Source organism: Brienomyrus brachyistius, chromosome 18 (genome assembly GCF_023856365.1).
Source record: "Brienomyrus brachyistius isolate T26 chromosome 18, BBRACH_0.4, whole genome shotgun sequence".
NCBI classification, from domain to species: Eukaryota; Metazoa; Chordata; class Actinopteri; order Osteoglossiformes; family Mormyridae; genus Brienomyrus; species Brienomyrus brachyistius.
The window spans coordinates 18,508,636-18,533,799 of NC_064550.1; the positions used below are offsets into that span (position 1 = coordinate 18,508,636).

The 25,164-nt window shown below is 45.3% G+C and overlaps 1 protein-coding gene across 2 annotated transcripts in view; it reads right to left on the bottom strand.

Moving 5' to 3' along the window:
- LOC125713400 (ubiquitin carboxyl-terminal hydrolase 2-like) overlaps positions 1 to 25,164 on the bottom strand; it is a 38,701-nt gene that overhangs the window by 7,770 nt on the left and 5,767 nt on the right. Inside the window, exons 3-4 of one of the 2 annotated variants that reach the window (XM_048984492.1) lie at positions 23,651 to 24,359; positions 466 to 516 (exon numbers count right to left, since the gene is read on the bottom strand). In XM_048984492.1, the coding sequence (XP_048840449.1) occupies positions 466 to 516; positions 23,651 to 24,316 (717 nt within the window). In that variant the 5' untranslated portion in view covers positions 24,317 to 24,359. Of the gene's footprint in view, positions 1 to 465; positions 517 to 5,964; positions 6,571 to 23,650; positions 24,360 to 25,164 lie in introns of those variants that run through there. The other variant, XM_048984493.1, reaches the window with a different exon arrangement.

Sequence of the window (25,164 nt, forward strand, 5' to 3'; positions counted from 1 at the left end):
GGGCACCTCGAAAAAAGCCCTCCAAGTGCTGTATTGACTACCTGCTGCTCTGTAACGTCACAAGGAGCATGTGGGCGAGGATCTCTGCCACGGCAGTGACATGAGCAGTAATTAAAATGCTCAACAGATAAGTGCTCTTGAAAAGGATGGAGGGACAGCAGAAGTGGGTTGGGGGGGGGGTTTATACTTAAATTTGTATTTGGTGGGGAAGAATTTATTTTTGGAACACCCTCTGTACCGTTACCTAAGGGCTCCCATTCTGGAAGTAGAATCAGGGTACGTACAGTCTGTACTCAGCCTGATACACGACACGCAAGTGGTTTCAATGAAACCCAATCTGAAGAAGACAAGCAAGAGGTCCAGCCCTCCTCGTGTGACCACCTAGTACCAGACACGCATAGTTACTCCTGTTCGCAGGAAGCCACGGTACCTATACTTTAGCAAAGAACATGAGAGCCAACTCACCGTGTTGCCCAGGTTTCGTAGTCCTACCAGCCCCTGGGCACTCTTGGAGTTCTGTGAATACACGGGGGGGGGGGGGGGGGGGGGATCAGCTACTGAAAATAAACGCGTGTAACGACCCTCAAGTTCACAGTATAAAGGGGAGAAAGAGAGAGTTTGCCAACAAGCTAAAGCAGTGACTCATCTAGTGGTGGCACATGAGAGGATTAAAGCTGGAGACCAGAAGGCAATCGTCCCTTCAGCAGACACACACACAGACACACACACACGTTTGCACTCATATCTTTGTAGGGACTCTCCATTTGTTTCTATAGGAAAAACCATAATCCCAACATTGACAAACTTAACATCTACCTAGCCTTAACCACAAGTAACCAAACAAAATCCAAAACTTTTGGCTACTTCGGTTTTTTAATGGTATTTACAGATATTTTTTCAAACTGAGGTTTTTATTGTGGGGATTTCAAAAAACATCCCCACAAGCTAAAAAGTAACAGGTTTTACCACATCGTAGGGGCATTTGGTCTGCACAATCTGGTAAACACACACACACACACACACACACACACACACACACACACACACACACACAGGCAAACAGAGTCCAATCAGGGCCTACAGCCCCCCACAGTGTGACTCACTTCCAGACTGTTGACGGGAAGGCCCTGTGCGACAGACAAAGTAGAAACCTGACACAGCACTGTTTTTTCCAGCACGACGCAGCCCCGCACGCTCCCTGGTGACGCAGTGGAAAGAAACCCAATCTACTACCCAGACCGGAGCTCAGCCCAAGCTGGAGGTGACCCCCTCCACAAACCAGTGAGCCTCAGCCAGACAGCAGCGAGAGGGAGACCTGGGCTCAGCTCAAGGAAGCTGTCATATTCACTATGACTGGGTCGGGACCTTGGATGGTTCACAAAAGGACCACAAAAGGAGCAAAGCCAACAAAAGACTCTCATAATTACATTAATAAAATCCCAATAATCATCATAATAACTTTATGTTTTAGTCAAGGTCCATCATATGACCTTAAATCATTTCCACTACTTTAGGTTTAAAAGCCTGTAGTTATAGCATTAATTACCCTGCACTGAAGTTGCATGAATGTGTAACAGTATAGTAAACATCCTCTGACGTGCCTATAGGGCCTTGTACGCTGCCGGCAGCTCCTCGTGACCGCAAAATCGCCGCTGCAGTGCCGGGACGTGTGACGCCTGTCATCTGCCGGGGTCTTGCATCCCACCCTGCACTGATCTATGTATGTGTCATCTCTCAGACGCCGTCAGGGGCGCGACAGCACCACAGCGTCACGGCCCAAAATAGCCCCCCGCCCTCCACGTCCCATTTAATTATCTGGCGCGCGCTGGCCGCCGTGCCGGAGCCGTGCCTACGGTAGCGACACGGTAACGAGCAGATGCTCCTAAGCCCTGGCTGTCCTTATGGACGCCCGCCAGCGGTGTGCAGACAGCTGGCTCAGTCGGCTGAGACACCGGCTTGTATCTTCATGTTATACAGAGAGCTACTCACACCCGTGGCCAGTACTACTGCAAGCATCGAAAACACAGGACTGTCACCGCAGCCTTTTTGATTTGGTTCGCACAAAATCTGCAAAAATAAATGATTGACATGAGAGAGCTGATAAGAAGCAATAAATACAGGAACCCACGCAAAAACGAGGTTCTGCTGGACAGAGTATTTTATAAATCACACATGAAGGACAATGGAGGAACGGTTTGTTTCTTTGGACAGAACAAACGGCCGCCAGCCTGCAAAATAATCCCACTGCTTCCCAAAATGGCCCAGTTCATTGGCCCAGAACTGGTAAGTGGATTCCTGGTGTTTTGCTGTTGGACCTTAAGAAGCTGAATATTCAGAATCAACAGAGAATGTTACAGAGGTGCACCTGCGGAGGGCGGTGAGCGTTCCAACACCTCTGCCCCACTTCTGTTGGGTTTTAGACAAATGGGTGCATCCAGAATGCGATCATACACAGTTAGCAGCGTGTGCTGCCACACTGCAAACGCGGCAGGCGTGTTTCGCTGAGCCCCTGCAGGCTGGTCCTGCGGGAGGAGCCGTCAGTGCCAGAGACACCAGGAGCGGTCTGTCCTTGTCACAAGGCTGCGGGGCTTTGCGGTCACACCTGTCCTCACGCTGCTGGGCCTCACTAAGCTTTCCAGATCGCTCTCTCCCTATCTGTGACACACACATACACACACAGTTCTGTCTCCCCCTGTCAAAAGCTTTTTTTCTCTTCCTCTTGCTGACACACACCCTTGTTCCTTCCCCTTGCCACAGACACACACATCACTCACACAGAAAACACACACCTCATCTAAATTTCTCCCTCTACCACACCTTCTCAATCTCTCAGATGCATGTGGGTCACAGTGTGCCAGTGTCCTGCTCTGCAGAATGGCAGAGAGAGACTAATCCTGCTTTTATAACTCCTGAAAACAGAAAGCAGAGCACTGCTCCAGCTTAGATTATGGACCCCTGCCACGGCTAACGCCACGTGTGAACTACCGCCCAAAAAGCCATTTCTAACACACCTTCCAAAGGGCATTACCCCAGGGCTTAGGGAAACGCAATGTCCTCTTAAGGTCACAAAGAAGCTAACTTGGATTCTACCCAGGGCTAAATGATGAGCTCTTTTTTGCACGCCACCGATGAACAGCACTATAGTCAAGGGTGCCTGATAGCACACTGCCAAAGGACATCTTACGATTTAGCAAGGTCATGAACTGAAATATTCTACTTAATACCCCATGAATAAATGTATTAATATTACAGATGGCTGCCTGGGGCCTTCCTATCTTCCTTTTTCGTTCATTTGTGAAGAGCCTATAACCTAGACATGGAGCATGCAGGCTCTGAAAGAGAGGACTGGCAAGATTTCCTGGGGGGAACCATGGAAAATAAACCGAAATGACAAGGTGCTTTTAGGTCCTGAACCCAGCTGTGGGCTGGCACCGCTCCAGGAGTGCACCGCGGGACGGCAGCACTGACCGCGCTAAGTAAACACCAGCTGGCATGAGCCTGGAGCCTGAGGCGCTGCGAGACTCCGTGTTCTGACCCCCCACCTCTACACCCACCATGGTTCCTTATGCTGGCTGACGGATCATAAGCTACCTGCAGAAACACAGATTGCTGAGAATTTGAAGGCTGGAGACCATCGCGCTTATCAAACGGCTTACTGTTGTACGTAAGTATCCCTAATGACCCTCAGTAGGCAGAGAAAGATATTTTTTCTATAGAAAACCTGCAAATCTGCAGCTAGTGGCCCTCCTCAGCTCATTAGAGATATATTACTGCTGAGGTATCAGCAGTGCCAGCATTCCATTCCAATTCTAACAACCATATAGTCACATTAGTGGATCTAGCGGCCCTTATCAGCAGACCTTGAGCATATCTAAGGTCCTCTGCTCTCACGTTACACAGATAAGAGTGAAAAAAATCCAAATGCTTCTTTCATATCTGCTGCATATAATTCAGCACAGTGTTCTGATTAAGCACAGAGGCATGCGGCAGCATAGGCCCCCATTGCATAACTACAGAGGCCATAAACAGTAACATCAGGTAAAGTTATCTAAAGCAGGCTTTGATGTGCTCCCACTTGTATACGGGGAGAACATGCACTGGTACAAATGTGTTTGCACCCAGAGCAGCAAATCAGTTTGGCTGAACAGCAATGAGTGGTATGCAGAAAGGTTTCCGTAATTCGTTAGTCTTATAAGCATGTCGTAGTTAACAACAGAACCAACAAACAATAACCAATTATATTTGTTAAACTAAATATGGGATTAAAATTAGCTTTTTCTTTAAATAAATATACATGGTATATTTATTTTTATTACAGTTTAACTGTGGTCTTGTTGTGACATGAAATATACTCATAACTTTCCTCATTCTGACCACAGGAAGACGCTGGCACACCTAAGACAAGGTTAAAGGGTTTTATTCAACAACTGAAGGATTCATGCTGACATATTGAGCAACTTTCACAACTTCATTACAGATTACTGAGAATGAGCTTTTTAAGCAAGACTCTTTTCACATTTCCCACAGCCGGGGAAAAACAAAGCAAACTATTTAACCTGAATTTCTGCAGGAGTTTTCTAGATGCATAAGTGGGCTAAACACAAAATTCTGAGCTACTTAAGCCTCCTAGAATAAAGGCAGCTATGATACAATAAAATATATGCTGATATGGTTTTCTCTGCTGTTCACAGGCTGTGGCTCAGTATAGCAAGCTATGGCAAGCATAGCATCAGGCGGGACATTTTACACTATTATGTATTTAGGAAGCGTTGATATCCAAAGCAACATAGATATTGAGAAAAGCAGGGTCAGACAATCCCTGGAGTAAAAGAGGATTAAGGACCTTGCTCAGGGGCCCAACCTGGGCCTGGCCACCCAGGGATTTGGTCCTGCGACCTTCTGATCACCAGCACAGTTTCCTAATCCCGAGCCACACATTGTTCCACACAATGGACCTGAAACTTAACATCACATTGTGATGATCATTCATCTGATGGTTTTTCCACATTTTATTACATTAGGGTCTGAAACAAACCCAGGAAATCAAGGTATGCAATGTACATCTAGAAATGAACTAATTGATTTCAGAACATCACAAACGAATTAGAAAAAGCGAAACTGTTGTGTTATTTAATAATTCAGCAACGCTGACTGCTGTTTTATTTGGGAATTGATATATGCTGCGGGTTTAGCGCCCACATATGTAGGTACAGGGCTCCTGTAGGGCTGTGCAGCATACGGCGGCTTGTACGACGTCAGCGGGCGTTCGCGAGCAGCCACCGGATTGGCTGTTACATAACCCGGCCGCAGGCAATAGCGCATATTTGCCACATTCCGGCCTCTGCGTAACTGTTACTCGCATCAGCGGTAGAGCAAAGGTAGAGTAAAATACGGAGAAGACACACTGGCACGAACAAACCCACTAGCCCCATAAAACACTGTCAGTCTCAGAAAGAAGTGCCAGATGCTTACATTAACTCATCCATCTTTCTGTCCGACACATTTTACATTATGATCTAATCATGGTTTGTGTACGGGCGATTCATTTAATCTCACTTGAAATACTAAAGTCATTTCGAAAAGTATATCTACAATTAGACCTGCCATTTAATTACAACAACCAAAAAATTTTTTTTTACCGTTTAACATTGCTTCATTCATTCATAACATTAAACGAGTGTTGATATAGCAATGGGGTGTTATATAACGAAAGGATCTGCTCATTTGTCAGTATTACAGATGTTCAGATACAGTAAATGTCTGCGGAGCCAAATAAAGCAATTCAGTTCTGATGTACTAGTAATATTACATGGACAATACACACATATTCCATCATGCCTTTGAACACAGTATGACTAAGTGTGAATTGTTCCATCGGCATGTTCCACAGACGTGGGAGTACTTATACAGTAGTTAATCTGACTAATCGCATGGAGAGAACGGAGTCGATTCGACCGTGCTTACCTTGGCTTGGTTAATGAGGAGCCCCACGAAAGTGGACACTAGCATAGAGCCCGACATTGTAGGGCTCTTGCGCCTTAGGTCCTGCTTGAGAAAGGGAAAAGCGGCTGCCGGAGCCTCCTCCGGCACCGTGACCGTGTACGACTGTCGCATGCTCGGCATTGCTGCGCTCTACGCTGCAAATACTATTATTTCACGTTGATGAATATAAGCAAAAAGTTTACGAGCCGGGCTCGCCAGTCGCCTTGATGTGATACTGAACTCTGTGCTCAGATGTACTTCACTTTTCATCTGGAGAGCCTTCCGGTGGCACCGCTATTTTTGGCGTTTCTTCGCGATTGTTCCGTCTCCGGCACCCTTTAAAGGTCGCTATTCGTTCACAGAAATAGAAAAAAAGATTCACCCGGCGTACATCTGCAATACTTATTCTCAGCTAACGACGATAGCTACATTTAGGAAATACATCTGCAAAGCACCGCACAGTCGGAAATCCGCCATTAAAACCATACAGTCTTCGCTTAAAAGCGGCGATTAGGAACCTTGTCGCGCAGTACATTCACAAATCAAGGCGAATCGGTGCTCCTTTCGGTTTTACTACACAGTAACACACGCCCCCTTCAGCACAGACGTCAGAAGATCTCTCACGCCTCCCAGACGTCAAACACCGGCAAGCGAGTCCTATTTACTTTTGTCTACGCAGGGGGATGAAAATTAATCTAAATCTGCAAATCCTGGAATAATTCTGCTTTTCTCGTTGCATGTGTATTGTCTTCTTCTGTTTAATATGATTATTATTATTATTTTATCCACCCAGACTGACAAAGCTACTGCATGGTTTTAGCTAATCACGGTGAGACTGAATATAAACGGGTCCTGCTGTGAATGCAGGGATCTTGCAGATCTGCGTAGAGACAAAGTATTTTCTCGGAGAATCTGACCCGATATGGCGTTTCCGTAGGAATCTGTCCTTTCTTCAGAAGGGACATAGCTGCGGGAAACGCGAGGTGCCGGCTGATACGGATCATTAAGCCGGATGCCCCGTATGTCAGTAGGGCTCGCACTACGCGTTTTGCCAACACCTAAAGGACACTTCTCAGAGCTACCGCGGCAATATGGCTGGGCCCGGGTGGTCCTAGGCCCACCCAGATGGAACTCGGGCCCACCCAATCAGTGTTCACAGTCAGCGATCCAGTATGATAAAACTAAGGTGTCTGACAGGTATGTGTGTGCGTGGTTAGAGGAATCAGATGAAATGTGCTGCTAAGAGAAGAGGTTAGCTGAGCTGAATCTGTTTAGCCTCGAGCAAAGGAGACAAAGGGGGGACATGATCCACGTATATAAGATTCTAACAGGTCTTTACGCTGTTCAGCCAAATGGCTACTACAAAATTATTCGTGACCATTAGCGGGAGAACATTTTAAAATGAATTTGAAAAAGCACTTCTTTACGCAGCGTGTAGTTAGAGTACGGAATAGTCTCCCCGTTAGTGTAGCGCAAGCTAAAACCCTGGGTTCCTTTAAATCAGAACTAGATTTTAACAACTCTGAGCTATTAGTTAAGTTCTCCCAAAAACGAGCTTGATGGGCCGAATGGCCTCCTGTCGTTTGTAAATTTCTTATGTTGTAAGAGGCAAATAGATTCTTCTTCCTCTTTGTTAATTTCCTCTTAGTAATACCATGGCTCATTGAAAAACTGATAAAAAATGATGTAGTTCAGTATTAAGTGCGCTTTTGTTGCCACGTAAATTGTTTTGGGACTGACCCACCTGATTTTCTACTTGCCCACCCACACTATGATTTCTGGCTATTGTCTGAGTCATTCATTTATACATAATACTTGAAAGTCATTTCGTAATTGTACGGTATGACAATAATTATACAAATCCTCTTTGTAATTCAACCTCCACCTTAGTCTCATACTATCAGGATTAGTAAATTACATTTTTTAATTATAATTTTGAATGCCTGTGTTTTACACACAGTAAAAAATGTCAGTGGGGGCAGTATCGGCAGTTGTAAAGTGACACACATTTGCTACCAAATTCAAGATGGATGTAGATGTGTACTTTTAAGCTGTTAGATCTCAGCTCATTGACCCTAAACTGAAATCCCAGACACCTGAAATGTCATTACGGGCTTTTTAGAAGACACACAAAAGATGGATAAACCACAAATCCCTCAATATAAGTGCCCTACATGAATGGTGTGACCTCATGACATCGAATGATCGAGTGATTAGTCATCACTAGTATAACTGCTGTAGGTTTAACAGGCTCCTAAGTGACAAACCAAAACTGGTTCTATATTACTAGAGACTGTCTCTGAGGTGACATCAGTCAGGAGGAAAGAAGACGGTATTTGGGTTTAAAAGCAGCTGTAGGCAGCTCTTCCTCACAAAGAACAATGCATTGTCAGTAGTTCGTACTGCTGGATGGAAGTGTCACGGAAGTCAAACTGTCAGGACCCTCCTCTGTGCCATCGTAAACAGAAAGAATGTTGCAAGGATAGAATGTATCTCGTATGCTAGCCACAGATATTTGAGGATCCAGTGGCACACAGAGCCTAGGCAATGGATTCGGGCCCACAGGAAAGCAGCAGAACACATATTGTTAGGGTGAAGTGTCAGCACAATGGAGTCACTGAATTCCAAGTTCACGGTCCAAGCAGCCAGAGCTCAACCCCTTGACTCCACTGGACCTAGACTGCACAGGGCCCACATTTCCATTTTGCGGTCTGCTCCCCATATATATATATATATACATGGGTGACTAGCTACACTGCCAGCTGAAGTACAGGCGGGACAGCATGGGAACATCCTGTGTGCCCTAGGGGTCATTCACTTTTAATCCTGACCAAGGTTCAGAAAACTGAAACCACTCTTCAAGTGGTGCCTTTGAGCGACTGTGGAGGTGCTAAAGGATACGGCAGATCGTACGACAGACTTAAAGAGCTCAGTCAACCTATGTTTTAACCTTTTATATACATATAAACACAAATATGAGCATATGATGGCAGCAAAATCAATATCACTGGCTTTGAAAGTAATAATATTAAGATAATATTAATGAATATTAATTAATACTAAACATCCTTCTACACAATTAAGCAGATAAATGGTACTTTTAGGCTGTAGGATGCATAAGCCTGAAATGCACCAAGAGGGCAGCTAACAACTAGCACCAAACAGCCGACAAATGGTCAGCTCCTTTCAATTGTGAAATTCTGCGCTGGAACACACTAGTACAACTAGAGGTGATGGTTGCCATACAGCCCAATCATTATATTTCACACTGATTTAATATAATAAATCAGTCTAAACAGCGGCAAAGGCAACCAAGCATCTCCGACTGTGCCGCACACACTGGCACGGCGGAACGTCACCGACTTTCACCGACAGCATGATGCCTTCCGACGGCCGAAAAGCGGCTTGGTGTTTTCCAGGCTTTAAAGTGCAATTTCTCCATTCATTAAAAGATAGCATAAACACAAATAAAAAATATAGGCCCCTATTTGGCCAGATTATTTGATATACTTGAAATATGTGTGTTTGTAACAGTAAACATAAAATCTATAAAAAAGTGTTAAAAGAGCAAAAGTGTTAAATCAACCCCTTAAATACAAATTCAGCCTAAAAATTTCAGGTTGTCTGATTCCTAAGATGGCAAAATGTAAAACAGGACATTAAAAAGTCCAAGATGTAGATGGTTCCCAAGCATGTGTAGCATCAGATCAGGAACCAAGCCATTTTGCGCCTTTGTTATCTTTCCTGCTTTTGCCAAAATTCTTTTAATGCCGCAAAAAAAAGCTAAACTCAGATATCTGCAGGTCAAAGGTCCAAGAACCGTCTGCTGCCTGACACTCCGCTCAGTGGGCACATTTGGAAAGTTACGTCTGATTGATTGTGCGCTGGGCGGTCTTTGGATTAACTGTTAACCACTAGAGATTATTACAGGGGTTTATAGCCCCCACCTGGTGACTTTGTATCAAAGCTAGAACCACTAACAAGGGTTACGGGCTGGCATAACTAACACAAAATTGGGTCCAGTTTCTTCTATTAGAAAATTCTGATTGCTCTTTTGTGCCTTTGGGCCGGACTCCACTGCATGCAGGTCAAGGTCTAAAATAAGTAACAAGCAGTATCATATCACTGGAGTGAGTCACTTTCATCAGTGTTACAAAAAATCCCTACATATGGCCCAAGTGTTACGGCTGTAACACCAAGCCGTTCAGACAAGAGAAAAAGTCATTTGTTACAGAAATTTGTGTGTCTTAGTCGGATAGCTTTTCAACAGCTTAGATCCTTTTAAAGACATGATTATAAGTTTCAGACAATAACATGCTGTCATTGATGCAATTTTTGGAAGAACCAAGGCACTCCTGTAAAATGTAATAAACTGAAACACACTGTTCCCTGTTTGGACATCTAAAATACACAAAGAAATATATCAGTAAAAATTCAGACCAAGATTTTTTTTTTAACCAACTAGTTGCGTATGTTAGAGAGTGCTTGGTTGCAACAATATCTTGGTCTGGATTTTTACTTTCTGGACCTGCACTATCCACCTCTGTAAAGTTCTTTGTAGCTGTACTCATTAACGGTCATAAAGAAGGAGGTACCTGCAGTATCGTATCTGAACATCCATACATCTTCCCACTGCTTATGCTGCACAGGGACATGGCGTTAATTAAAACATTCCACACCTATTTATAGTAAGTGAATTATGAGCTATATAAGTAACAGTCGGCCGGCATGGTGGTGCAGTGGTTAGCACTGTCGCCTCACACCTCTGGGACCCGGGTTCGAGTCTCCGCCTGGGTCACATGTGTGCGGAGTTTGCATGTTCTCCCCATGTCGTCGTGGGGTTTCCTCCGGGTACTCCGGTTTCCCCCCACAGTCCAAAAACATGCTGAGGCTAATTGGAGTTGCTGAATTGCCCATAGGTGTGCATGTGTGAGTGAATGGTGTGTGAGTGTGCCCTGCGATGGGCTGGCCCCCCATCCTGGGTTGTTCCCTGCCTCGTGCCCATTGATTCCGGGATAGGCTCCGGACCCCCCGCGACCCAATAGGATAAGCGGTTTGGAAAATGGATGGATGGATAAGTAACAGTCAAATTTCTTACAATAAATTATGGGGGCTGTGCTTTGAATAATCTAGAGCATCCCAAACAAAAAAAGCCATCACATTTATGCTCATATTACTGCTCATATCATTGCACTTTCTACTAATGAACACACAGTATGTGCCTCAATAGAACAACGAAGACAAGTACACCATGATATGTGCAATATAAGGAATGTTTCACCTTTTTGCTTCTCCAGCAAAGTACGTCACTAGATAACCACAGCAGTTAAGGGAATAAAATGTAATCGTAACTGTATATTCTTCTAACCCTTCCAAATCAGTCTAATGGTGTAGATAGTGTTCCACTCTATAACATTAGTGGTTTCTTAAAAATATATTAAAGGTTAAAACCCCTGAAAAATTAGATGACATGGTTGAAGTTATCATCCAAAAGGTTATGGCACATCTTAGCCCAGTTTCAGGCCACAGCAGAGCCCCACACTCCCAGGTCACATGACCTAATGGATCATCAAATGACCTTGTAAATAGCACCCCTGAAGGGGCTTGAGGAGTTCCACATATTTCACCTATATTCTATTACTTATTATTATGGCTGTATTCCAATTCTGGCACCTTCCTCGACTGTATGACTCCTGCATCAGTAGCTCCCCCAGGCTTAACACAATCTATGATTTCAGGTGTAACACAGAATGTGCTGTTCCTTACAAGCATGCATTTTCAATGCCCATTTTGTTGGTTTGCATAGTAATAGAATATTCAGTAATACTTTACTTAAAGCAGTCATATAAATGCATTATACTGTGCATTATTGGGGAGTTTAGTTCTCCCCAAGCGAGCTTGATGGGCCGAATGGCCTCCTCTCGTTTGTATAGTTCTTATGTTCTTATTATGCATACCTCCATAATGCATTATGATGTATTCATAAAGTATTATAAACACGGCTATAGTTATAAAACGGTATAACGCATTATAGCCGTGTTTATTGCTAATCATAAATGCTCTACGAAGCTCTCATCTATAATGCACTATAAATACCTTCATTATGCATTATATCGGTCAGTATAAGAAGTGAGAATGCTTTGTAATGCATTATGAAGGTATTTATAGTGTATTGTAGATGAGCTTCATAGAGCATTCATAAAGCATAATAAACATGACCATAATGTGTTCCATCCATCCATCCATTTTCCAAACCGCTTATCCTACTGGGTCGCGGGGGGTCCGGAGCCTATCCCGGAAGCAATGGGCACGAGGCAGGGAACAACCCAGGATGGGGGGCCAGCCCATCGCAGGGCACACTCACACACCAGTTACTCACACATGCACACCTATGGGCAATTTGGCAACTCCAATTAGCCTCAGCATGTTTTTGGACCGTGGGGGGAAACCGGAGTACCCGGAGGAAACCCCACGACGACATGGGGAGAACATGCAAACTCCACACACATGTAACCCAGGCGGAGACTCGAACCCGGGTCCCAGAGGTGTGAGGCAACAGTGCTAACCACTGCACCACCATGCCGCCCCCATAATGTGTTCTTTATTTATAAATAGTTATAACTGTGTTTATAATACTTTATGAATGCATCATAATGTGTTACGAAAGTATCTATAATGCATTATAATGACTACCTTAAGTAAAGTGTTGCCAAATTTTCTGTCTATGTTTGAACAAAGTTTGAACAAAGAACATACACCACTCAACCATAACATTAAAACCACACATATTGACAGGTGAGGTGAGTAACACTGACTGTCTCGTTACAATGGCATTATATATTAGCTAAGTTGATGTATTGGAAGCAGGAAAAATTGGCAAGCGTAAGACTTTGACAAGGGTCAAACTGTGATGGCTAAACGACTGAGTCAGAGCATCTCCAAAATTACAGGTCTTGGGGTGTTCCCAGGATGCAGGGGTTAGTACCTACCGAATTGGTCCAATGGATTGCCAACTGGCAAATCGCGATGGGGTCATGGTAGCACAAGACTCACTGCTATGCATGGGAAGCAAAGACTAGCCCGCCTGGTCCAATCCTACCAGAGAGGTAATGTAGCACAAATTGCTGATAAATGGTGGCTATGATAGAAAGATGTCAGAACACAAAGTGCATCACAGCTTGCTGCGTATGGGTTCGCGTAACCGCAGACCAGTCAGAGTGCCCATGCTGACTCCTGTCTACCACCAAGAGCGCCTACAATGGGCACGTCAGCGTCAGAACTGGACCATGGAGCAATGGAAGAAGGTGGCCTAGTCTGATGAGTCATGTTTTCTGTTACATCATGCGGATGGCCAGGTGCATGTGCGTCGTTTACCTGAGGAAGAGATGGCACTGGGATGCATTATGGGAAGTCAAGCTGGAAGAGGCAGTGTGATGCTCTGCTGGGAAACCTTCGGTCCTGGCATTCATGTGGATGGTACTTTGACACGTACCACCTACCTAAGCATTGTTGCAGACCAAGTACACCTCTTCATGGCAACAGTATTCCCCGATGGCAACAGCCTCTTTCAGCAGGATAATGGACCCTGTCACACTGTAAAAAATGTGCAAGAATGGTTTGAGGAACACAAAAAGAGTTCAAGACGTTGACTTGACCTACAAATTCCCCAGATCTCAATCTGATCGAGCAGCTGTGGGATGTGATGGACAAACAAGTGCAATCGACCTCACAACTTACAGGACGTAAAGGATATGCTGCTATCCTCTTGGTGCCAGATACCACAGGATACATTCAGAGGTCTTGTGGAGTTCACGCCTCAATGGGTCAGAGATGCCAGCAATGTTAGGCAGGTGGTTTTAATATTATGACTGATTGGTGTATGTCTTGTGTAACACAAGCTCAGATATGATTTTGGTCAGCTGTTTTCAGGCATTGTATTTGTAGTTTAACCGAGGAACCACAACTGGTTCTGCTTCTTTATTGTTTCCTCGAGGCAACACAGGAGGTGCACAGGAACTTATGAGCAGTCAGACTCCAGACTATGAGTGAGGAAACATGGTGGGAGTCACCATTTCACATTCCTCCGTAATAGGTTAGTGTTAGTCAGCCCTGTATGCAGTCGTTCAGGTTAGCGAGTATGTGCGCTTCTTAGCCGGGAATGGGGTGGGAAGGTTCAGAAGGGAGTGGCAGGGAACACCCACCTGACCTTGTCCTTTTGGCTGTGGGTCTGGGAAATAGTGGAATGACAGTAAGTGGATTTCCCCCTACCCTCCTATTTAGGTCTATACATTGTCCTTTTATTAAACAAACTAAATAACCTTATGCTATTTATCTTATTTACACAACAGCTTGTCATTTTTGTCTCTACACAGTCGCGCGTTTACAATTCTCCTCTGTTCTCTGTATCGCGCATGGCGTAGCTCCGCCCCGATGCGCACACAGACACGTGCGTGCACACAGGTGACTGAGAGTGCACGATCATATACATTATATATATATATGCGTGCCTGGGTCACATGTGTGCAGAGTTTGCATGTTATCCCCATGTCATCGTGGGGTTTCCTCCAGGTACTCCGGATTCCCCCCACAGTCAAAAAACATGCTGAGGCTAATTGGAGTTGCTAAATTGCCCGTAGGTGTGCCTGTGTGAGTGAATGGTGTGTGAGTGTGCCCTGCGATGGGCTGGCCCCCCATCCTGGGTTGTTCCCTGCCTCGTGTCCATTGCTTCCGGGACCCCCCGCGACCCAGTAGGATAAGCGGTTTGGAAAATGGATGGATGGATGGATGGATGGATAAATAAAGAAATATTCTGATGTTTAGTTCAGTTGTTATATTGACTGCTGTCATTAAAAAAGACACATGAACACCATGAATCCTGTCGGTGTCTGTCTCCCCCCCCCAATGTATACATTGTGCCAGTCCAAAGTAATACACTGCAAACTAAATGTAGCATAAAGTAAGGGATGAAATTGACAGGTTCTAGTAGGACAAGGTGGGAGAATCTGGGCCACACAGCACAGAGGACAGAAGTATGACTGTCCCTGTGTGCACAATAAACAGTATTGTGATTTGATGTTTTTACATCAAAGTCTGTGTGTTTGGACAACAGCTGTTAGGAAGTTTTCCTGCATGTGCATGTGGGTGCTTCTATGACAACACTGTGTTGACCTGTGTCCTTTTACTGATTAGAGAGACTGCATTCACACACACACACACACACACACACCCTTAGGTCTGAGCTTGAGCACCATTGCCCTTTCCACTACCCATGCTTGGCTGTCAGGGTTTATTTCCCCACCATTTTCTTCCCCACCACTATACCCAAGTATAGCACCAATTTCTTCTTCCCATCTAAATATCCAACCATCTATTTTCTGAAACTGCTTTCCTATTCAGGGTCACGGGGGCTGGGTCCAGGATGTGGCACCAACCCATTGCAGGGTGCACTTACACACACCCACCCACCTATGTGCAATTTGTTAACTCCAGTTAGCCTCAGCATGTTTTTGGACTGTAACCGGAGTACCCAGAGGAAACCCCAGGATGGCACAGGGAGAACATGCAAACTCCGCACACATGGAACCCTAGCACCACCATCTGCCCCTCCCCCCTCAAAATGTCACATGGGTAATTTCACTTGTCTCACCTGGACAGCCTCACACATACTATTGTGTGTTCAGTGTATATTCATCGGCATGTGCAATTATATACATGCATAAATGTTGGCCAAGAGTGTATATGTGTTGTGAGCGTTTATGTTCATATCGTATGTGTGTGTGTATCCTTTGGGAATGTGGTTGTGCACATGGACATGTCATAAGTAGTGAAATGGATGAGAATGCATGTTTGCTGACAAAAAAAAAAAACCTCATCATTTTACAAAACATAATAAGCAAAATAAGCGAAATAATTTCACCTGGAAATTTCTCTCTCATAAAATAAGATCTTCAGAATTTAGATTAAAGATCTCAACTTAGTTTTTTTTTTGCAGCTCAGTGAAACACCACATGTCTACGGTAACCATCTGACTTCCTGTCAGCCCGCAGGCTCACCAGTGTGTTCCGTGGCTCACCGCTGATGTTGAGGGCTGGAAGAGGCACATTCCATTCCCTACAAGGACGGTGGTTATGGAATGTTGAGAGTGCAGATCATGTGGCAAAACAAACGAACTCACATTTATGTCAGCATATATTTACATGTCCACACATGAAGTGTGAATCACATGCAGTTGAAAGGTAAAAAGGCACAAAGGTACTTGTGTGTCTTACTGCACTATTCCTGACTTAGTTGGCCTACCAAGGCACGAAGATAATCCTTAATGTCCTTTGGCAGGGGTGTCAAACTCCAGTCCTGGGGGGCCGGATCTCTGTGTAGCTTAGTTCTTCCCTTTTTCCACCACAAATGATTCAGCTCAAGAGTTGTGTGGTAATTAGTGCAAGGTGGTGCAAGGAGTTGAATCTGGTGTGTTAAATGAGGAGAAACCCAAAAATGTGTAGGGCTCCAGCCCCCCAGGACTGGAGTTTGACACCCCTGTCCTATAGTGCGTTTAAGGTTCATTTGGCATTTGACAGAAGGGGATTACCAGTATAGTAAACCTCTTATTTCTGTTGGACATGGATTGAAGAAGGAAACGGTTGCATCCTGGCAGGGGCGGGATTGAGTCTCAGTGAGCCAGCAGTGCATATCTGCCCCTTTAACTACCTGCCACTGCAAGAAAGCCAGCAGCCTTTTTAGACACTGCACAAGTCTGAAACAACAATGAAAAGGAAAAAGCCCAAGTCTTTAATGTAAACAATCTCAGATGTCCAGATATAGACCAGTATATACAGCTAATACTGAGTAGAACAAACCTTTGCCTCCAGAACCACATCAAGGGTCAACATCCTGCACACAGCTGCTGTTCAGATCTGTTATTTTTTGGACTTGTGACTTTCCTTTTAGCTTTTACCAGTCTCTTCATTCTCCAGTAACCTCTGTCATGGCAAAGGTGTTTACAGACATTGACTGGAAGTTTTTTTTTGTTACCCAATTCTCTGTCGACACTCTAGACAATGTAGTATGTGAAAGATCTCATGAGGGTGACTGTTTCTGAGAAGCTGGACCCATCACTTATGGCACCAACAATCGCACCGTGCTTAAAACCGCTTAGATCAGGCATCTTAGCTGCTATAATATTTAAGCAAACAGTAAGAGAACGTCTTGATCCTTCCTGAATTCTGTATGTATTCAGCTGCAGCTACAACATTTACTGTTTGCGGGATCAGGCTGTTTGTATTAGCAAGCGGGTGGACATAATAAACTGCCCACTGAGTGCATATAGAAATTATGAAGTATAAGTTCATCTAACAAATGCCACAATCTACAACAATAGTCATGGTAAATTTGTAATGTTAAATGATAGCCTCTAGCTCTGGGTATCCCCGAGATATAACATAAAATCACATTACCCCTTCAGTACCTGTCTGAAGTACTAAAACAGCAATGTTAAGGGCACACCCCTCAGGCAGCAGTACATGGCATTCACACTGTATATGCAAGGATATAACTCCCCTGAGTATCCCGCTGAGACAGCAAGGTTAAGGACACTGCCCCACCACAAAGCTGTCTATTATTCTTCAACAGTAAGTTAAGGACATATCAACTCCAGGTAGCTGTCTGCAGGTCTCAGAAACTTAAGGATACAGAACCTGGCCCCAATGTACCTCAGTTTGCTGTGCAGCAAAGGGGTCAAACAAAGTGTCAGGAACCAAAGTGCCATGGTGGGGAATCTCTACACACTAAGAGGAGAGGCAGAACTAAATCTGGGCAAACTTTCTCCTCGCAAACACTGCCAGGCACTACAATAGCTCTTACAGGCACCGCATAGCTCTGACAGGCACTAGCATAGCTCTTACAGGCACTAGCATAGCTCTGACAGGCACTAGCATAGCTCTTACAGGCACTAGCATAGCTCTGACAGGCACTAACATAGCTCTGACAGGCACTACAATAGCTCTTACAGGCACTGCATAGCTCTGACAGGCACTGCATAGCTCTGACAGACACTAACATAGCTCTTACAGGCACTAGCATAGCTCTGACAGGCACTAGCATAGCTCTGACAGGCACTAGCATAGCTCTGACAGGCACTAGCATAGCTCTGACAGGCACTAGCATAGCTCTGACAGGCACTACAATAGCTCTTACAGGCACTGCATAGCTCTGACAGGCACTAGCATTGCTCTGACAAGCACTAGCATAGCTCTGACAGGCACTAGCATAGCTCTGACAGGCACTAGCATAGCTCTGAGAGGCACTAGCATAGCTCTGAGAGGCACTGCATAGCTCTGAGGGGCACTAGCATAGCTCTGAGAGGCACTGCATAGCTCTGACAGGCGCTGCGTACCTCTGACAGGCGCTGCGTACCTCTGACAGGCACTAGTATAGCTCTGAGAGGCACTGCATAGCTCTGAGAGGCACTAGCATAGCTCTGAGAGGCACTGCATAGCTCTGAGAGGCACTGCATAGCTCTGACAGGCACTAGCATAGCTCTGAGAGGCACTGCATAGCTCTGACAGGCGCTGCGTACCTCTGACAGGCACTAGTATAGCTCTGAGAGGCACTAGCATAGCTCTGACAGGCACCGCATAGCTCTGACAGGCACTAGCATTGCTCTGACAGGCACTAGCATTGCTCTGACAGGCACTAGCATAGCTCTGACAGGCACTAGCATAGCTCTGACAGGCACTAGCATAGCTGACAGACACTGCATAGCTCTGAGAGACACTGCATAGCTCAGACAGGCACTAGCATAGCTGACAGACACTGCATAGCTCTGACAGGCACTAGCATAGCTGACAGACACTGCATAGCTCTGACAGGCACTGCATAGCTCTGACAGGCACTAGCATAGCTCTGAGAGGCACTGCATAGCTCTGAGAGGCACTGCATAGCTCTGAGAGGCACTGCATAGCTCTTACAGGCACTAGCATAGCTCTGAGAGGCACTGCATAGCTCTGACAGGCGCTGCGTACCTCTGACAGGCACTAGTATAGCTCTGAGAGGCACTACATAGCTCTGAGAGGTTATGCATAGCTCTAAGAGGCACTGCACAGCTCTGACAGGCACTAGCATAGCTCTGACAGGCAGTAGCATAGCTCTGAGAGGCACTGCATAGCTCTCACATGCACTAGCATAGCTCTCACAGGCACCACATAGCTCTGAGAGGTTATGCATAGCTCTAAGAGGCACTGCACAGCTCTGACAGGCACCACATAGCTCTGAGAGGTTATGCATAGCTCTAAGAGGCACTGCACAGCTCTGACAGACACTAGCATAGCTTTGACAGGCAGTAGCATAGCTCTGACAGACACTGCGTAGCTCTGGTGTATGATGGCCTAGAACAAGGTCACTGCTGAGCCTTGCTGCAGTCTAATGCCAGAGGTGATGTTCTGCTGAGATATACAAACACACTTCTGTAATCCATCGACTCAGTGTGGCCCCAGCTGTGGCCCCAGCTGTTCTGCCCCTTTCCCTACGCTATGCGGGAAAGGGGCAGAACAGCTGGGGCCACACTGAGTCGATGGATTACAGAAGTGTGTTTGTATATCTCAGCACATGTCAAATGGGCAATGGATATAAACGTGCACAGAACAAAGTGGTCTCATAACAATAATGTTGTAGTAAAAAGTTTTTTTAGTAATTCAGTTGACTTCAGTTAAAAAACAGCCCCACCCAATTTTGTTGTGTCAAGTTCAAGATTACTCATCATGAGAAGAATTATGCCTCAGACTGTATTTAACGTTTTATTTATTAATTATTGATTCAGATTTTCCACACAGTGTAAGCAGTCAAGGCACAAATTTAATGGAACCTCGCCTTCATCACTGGCCTCCCTGTTGACTTGTCTCAAAAACTAAAGGTGCACAACATTGGCTGCACCTTCCAACCTGAAGTCGGATTCTGTACTGTCACAGTGCCCATGATGACCCACGGATAGTGGCTACAGGTCAGACAACCAGCACTGATGAGCCACAATGTTATGGATAGAACACAGTGTTCAGATGAATGGGAAGAATTACATGTAATGTAGGGGCAGCAATCATGAGGCATAAGCACTGAGTTAACAGACAGCTAGCAAAGTGAATTGGTGCTGGAAAGGTGGTTGCCTCCATACCAAGAGGCTACACTGCAGTTGCACATGTGGCAGGGCACATTTTTGACATTCTTAAGCAATGAACAGTTCATTTCTAGGTAAAAATGCGAACACGAATGCCATTCCATGACATATGACTAAACTCCACCCCCTAGTGCCCACGAGTTTTCCAAGGTCCCACCCACCACCTTATCACTCATTGAGTTTTGATTGGCACCTACATTTCAGGATGCTCTGCAATAACCCCAGGAGGATGGTTTCCATGGAGTTAACACAGAGATGACCTCAACACTCAAGTTCTGTAGGGTTCGGACAACATTCAGCTAAAAGTAACGTCACACTGAAAACTAAATGACAGGAGATGCCTCCAAATCTTCCCTGACATAAATCCTGCTGTGCTCAACAGTGAAGGACTTGGCAGCAAACTCCGTTGACTGGCTGAAGATTCACCTTACGCAGTGACAATGACAATTTCTGTAACTAGACTCACAACGAGGTAGTTGCAGGGCAGCTGCGAGGGCAAAGTGGCCACTGTACCTTTAAGCAAAGTACTTGCTTAACTTTAAATGCTTCAGGAAATCGCATGAGTCAGGCTTTAATTAAGGTGCATTCTCTTGCAGGTCTCAAGCCCCTTGGGGGCCAGAGTTTACCACCTCCATACTTTGCTAACCACACACCATAAATATTGTTGTAGTAATGAGTTTGGGACTTTAAAATGAATTTAAATTTACCTTGACAACCCGGCCCTAAAGACCGTACATGTTACTTAAACAGATGAGCAACAGTAGATGTGCCGACAGAATACGTTACCAAGGGGATGGAAGGAATTCTTTCTCACGCCCAATCAAACAGGTTCAATATATAATGTCTGTTTATTTCTGGCCTTTCACATAGCTGCCCCAGCCCTTGAAATAGGGTTGTGACAGAGATAGCTCTCACTTCCACATCATTACACTTCGCTTGCATCAACGGAAAGCATTATGTGGACAACGCCCAAGCCCTCAAGCCTGACTGTGCCATGCAATGATGGCATTGTCTTCTCTAGAACAGGTATGCAAGCTCCCAGGGACTCCCAACCAATGGACGAAGGTGAAAGGTATTCAAGGCAACTATAGACAACAGATTCATTCGATGACTAATACTATTAATGAAAATGTGGAATATAGCTTGAAACTATGTTAATATGTATCATTTCTATCCTGAGGGTGGTGTTCTTTGCTGGTGCTTTCCTCCATATCTGTAAATTCCACAGTTCTGTGTGAATATTCACGTACAGTCATCCATCAACTTCCATCCTATCGAGTAACGTCCAATCATACTTAATAAAATTCATCGAGAAATATCCAAAGCGGACATAGAAGATGTTAGTGGACATATTTTATGTGAAATGTCACAAGAACCAAAACACACCAATTGTGCTGCCACTATAGAGGTTTACTTAAATGTTTGTCATATTGAATCTTATGTTATACAGCATATTTGACTTCTCCCCTATAATGATTGAGATACATCCAGATTGATTAGGTCCTCATTTACCAGGATGAAATTCAGACATAAGTCAATGAACAGCTGTATTCCAGTTGCTTCTTAGAGTCTGAAGATATAGTTAGAGTGAACCAGCGATTATTCATTATGCAAATAAGTGGAAATAAACTGCATGAGAAAGACCTGTGATGGACCAAGTGTGGCTGGCGATGGACAGGAACTTGATCAGCACCATTCTAGTGGGCTTTAGTGGCTATTGAAGATGGATAAACAAGGAAAAAAATCAGTTCTATACAAAATTATACATAAAAGTGGAATATGATAATAAAAATGACACCCTCCTGATCCCAAAGAAACTGCTGGTCTCAACAAAATACGAAACAGTTTTTTGGAAAGTTTTTCTGTTGTGAACTTTTGTCTTGTGCTTCTGTCCCCCCCTTGTGGCAGTTTGGCAGTACTGCTATAGATCTTTTTGTCACCATATGATACTTAGAAACTTCGATAGATTAAACCAGTTGAATATAAAGAGTCACAGTCACAGAGGACTGGTTGGTTGAAACAAAATCTTGGTCTGGAATTGTACTCTCTGGACTTGAAATCTCCACCTCTGGATATACTTCACTGGACCACATATTTCTTTAGGTGCAGGCAAATATGATGCACTTGCACTACATGTGATTTTTTTTCAAAAAGACAATATAATATTAATGGAATATAAATCATTACATTTTCTCAGACACCTCAACAATAATAAGTCTGTGCACCCACTAAACCACTATGTCACAGAATTGTACCAGACACAGTTTCCACTGGCCCTGGTTGTACAGCAATAATGTTTCTGCTTCTCTGAATTTACAGTCCTTTGTTGTTTAAATGAAGCTATGTCGCCACCTAAAGGTTGAAAATCTACATTGCAGTACGTGACGGTAGTGTTCTTATGTCCTTGACTCCACTCTCTGTGTGTGAACCATGCATGCTCTGCCCATGTTACATGGGTTTCCTGTAGGTACTCTGCTTTTCCCCCCACGAAAGACACAAATCGAGACTGACTGACATCTCGGTATTTGCCATGATGCATGACTGTATGTATGAGTGAGTGTGTGTGTGCCCTGCAATGGAATACCATCCCACCCATCAGCCTTATGCCCAGTGTTGCCTAAGACAGACTTATTTCCCCTTTCCCACTAACCCTCACTAAAGTAACTGCTTAAAAGATGGATGGTTGGATGAATTTTCTCATGACTGCAAAAATCCAAAAGTTCTGAGTCAGACCTAAATGTCTGCAACCCCTTTATGCACCCACTAGAATACATTACAGAGTTCGGGCAAATGCCTTCTTTAAACACTGAAGGTCAAACTGCTGTAGCCCTTTCTGTCATAACTAACAGACCATTCCTCTGGCCTTACCAGGAACAAAGAAAAGAAGCTGTTTTAATTAAACACAGAACAATTCTTCAGTGCTTTCCTAAAGACCCTTCTCAGCTAAGATAACCTTCACAGCGAAAAAGAATATTCTACCCTAGGGCTTCTTGATTATGGCAGAAATCATAATCACATTTAATTTGGTCAATATTGCCATTTACTGTCCATTCTCTCCAAATTGCAGTTTCATAACACTGCAATTAGTCAGCAAAAGGAAGTGGGGGAAGCATGATGTGCCAACATTCAGATTCAGTTTTGGCACATCACCTAGAACAGGCTATAATCCCAATTCTGAACCGACTGACAAAAGGGTACAGCCAGCCAACTGTAAGCATGCACAGTAACAGGACAGAATTCGCCGGGAATCGCATCCCCATTCTCACATAAAGATTTAAACTAAGTAGCAGGTACAATCCCCTGACACACCTGAATTTATGAATGTCAAATGGATTGAACTTTATTCTAGGCTGTTAGCGGACACTTTCGAGGCCATACCAGCACACTTCCGACATGACCCAGTTCAAGGTAAACTATGACAACTATGAATGATGCATCTGGGCAGAAGTTCACCTTCCACAAAGTAGGGCCCAAACTAGCTGTGAACAGGGGGACACTGAGGCATCTTACCGTACTGTCTGGGCCAGGGGACACCAGGCGACCTGCGCTGGCTCTCTCCCACGAGCGGCAGGTGCTGCCAATGGCCTCCTGTGTGGAGCTGCGTGCGATGGCAAAGCCAGAACGGCTAGTGCGAAAGGCGTCCATTGTCTGTCCTGCCCGGCTCCGGCCAGATGACCGGGTCTCGTCATAGTCCTGTCGGCTGGTTCCTGGGGAGCCAGGGGGGTCGGCTAGACCCAGGGAGGTCAGGTCTCGCGTCAGGTCTGTCTGGCTCACGGACCTGCGCCGGCTCAGGGATAGCCGGGGGGAGGCCCCCGGGGATGCAGAAAGATAGCCAGGCCTGGCTGGAGAATGGCTGTAGGCAGGGCACCCCCCGCCCCCGTTCAGGCCTCCAAGGCCATAGTCCCTCATCGGTGCCCTGCTCAGGCTTTCGCTGCGACGTCCATTCAGCAGTTCGCCCCGGGGTAGCGGCCGGCCACGATCCGGCTCCGGGGATACGCTGCAGTGGCGGCCACGGCCCGCGCTCAGGTAGCTGGGGGACGTGTAACTGGACGGAGCACTCATGTAGGCCAGCCGCTCGTGCTCGGCGTATGAGCTCAGTGGGGAGCCGCACGAGGTGTAGTGGCCGGTGTAAGAGTTGTTGCCGTAGCGCTTGGCCGTGGACGTGATGCGAGACATGCTGGAGTGGCAGCCGCAGAGATGCGGTGGCAGAACACATTGACTGCAAGAGAGGAGACGGGGGAAGTCATCGTTATGAACACCCCCATTCCTGTAACTACTTTGATTGTTAAAAAATAATAATATGCCCATCTATCTTTCATCCAATCACCCAAGATGGGGTCATAGGGTGGCCTGACGCAAATCCTAGGCAGCACAGGGCACAAGAGACCAGAGAACATCATGGAAGAGTCGCCAGTGTGTCGCAGGGCACACATGCACTATTTCTAAGGGCCAGTCTTTGGGTTGCAGGAGCAAACTGGAGTACCTGGTGAAAACTCGGGAAACACAGGGAGATCATGTGAACTCTAGAACCATGCAGATCACACAACTCTGGATAAATTAACCCCCAAGGCAATTTAAAATGTAATAACATTGTCAAAGCCAATGTAAAACTGAGGTGGCTAAGTGAAATTTAAAAATATCGTACATAATAATAATGAGGGCGGCATGGTGGTGCAGTGGTTAGCACTGTTGCCTCACACCTCTGGGACCCGGGTTCGAGTCTCCGCCTGGTTCACATGTGTGTGGAGTTTGCATGATCTCCCCATGTCGTCGTGGGGTTTCCTCCGGGTACTCCGGTTACCCCCTACAGTCCAAAGACACGCTGAAGCTAATTGGGGTTGCTAAATTGCCTGTGTGAGTGAATGGTGTGTGTGTGTGCCCTGCAATGGGCTGCCCTCCCATCCTGGATTGTTCCCTGCCTCGTGCCCATTGCTTCCGGGATAGGCTCCAGACCCCCCACGACCCAGTAGGATAAGCGGTTCGGAAAATGGATGGATGGATAATAATAATGAGAGATAATACTA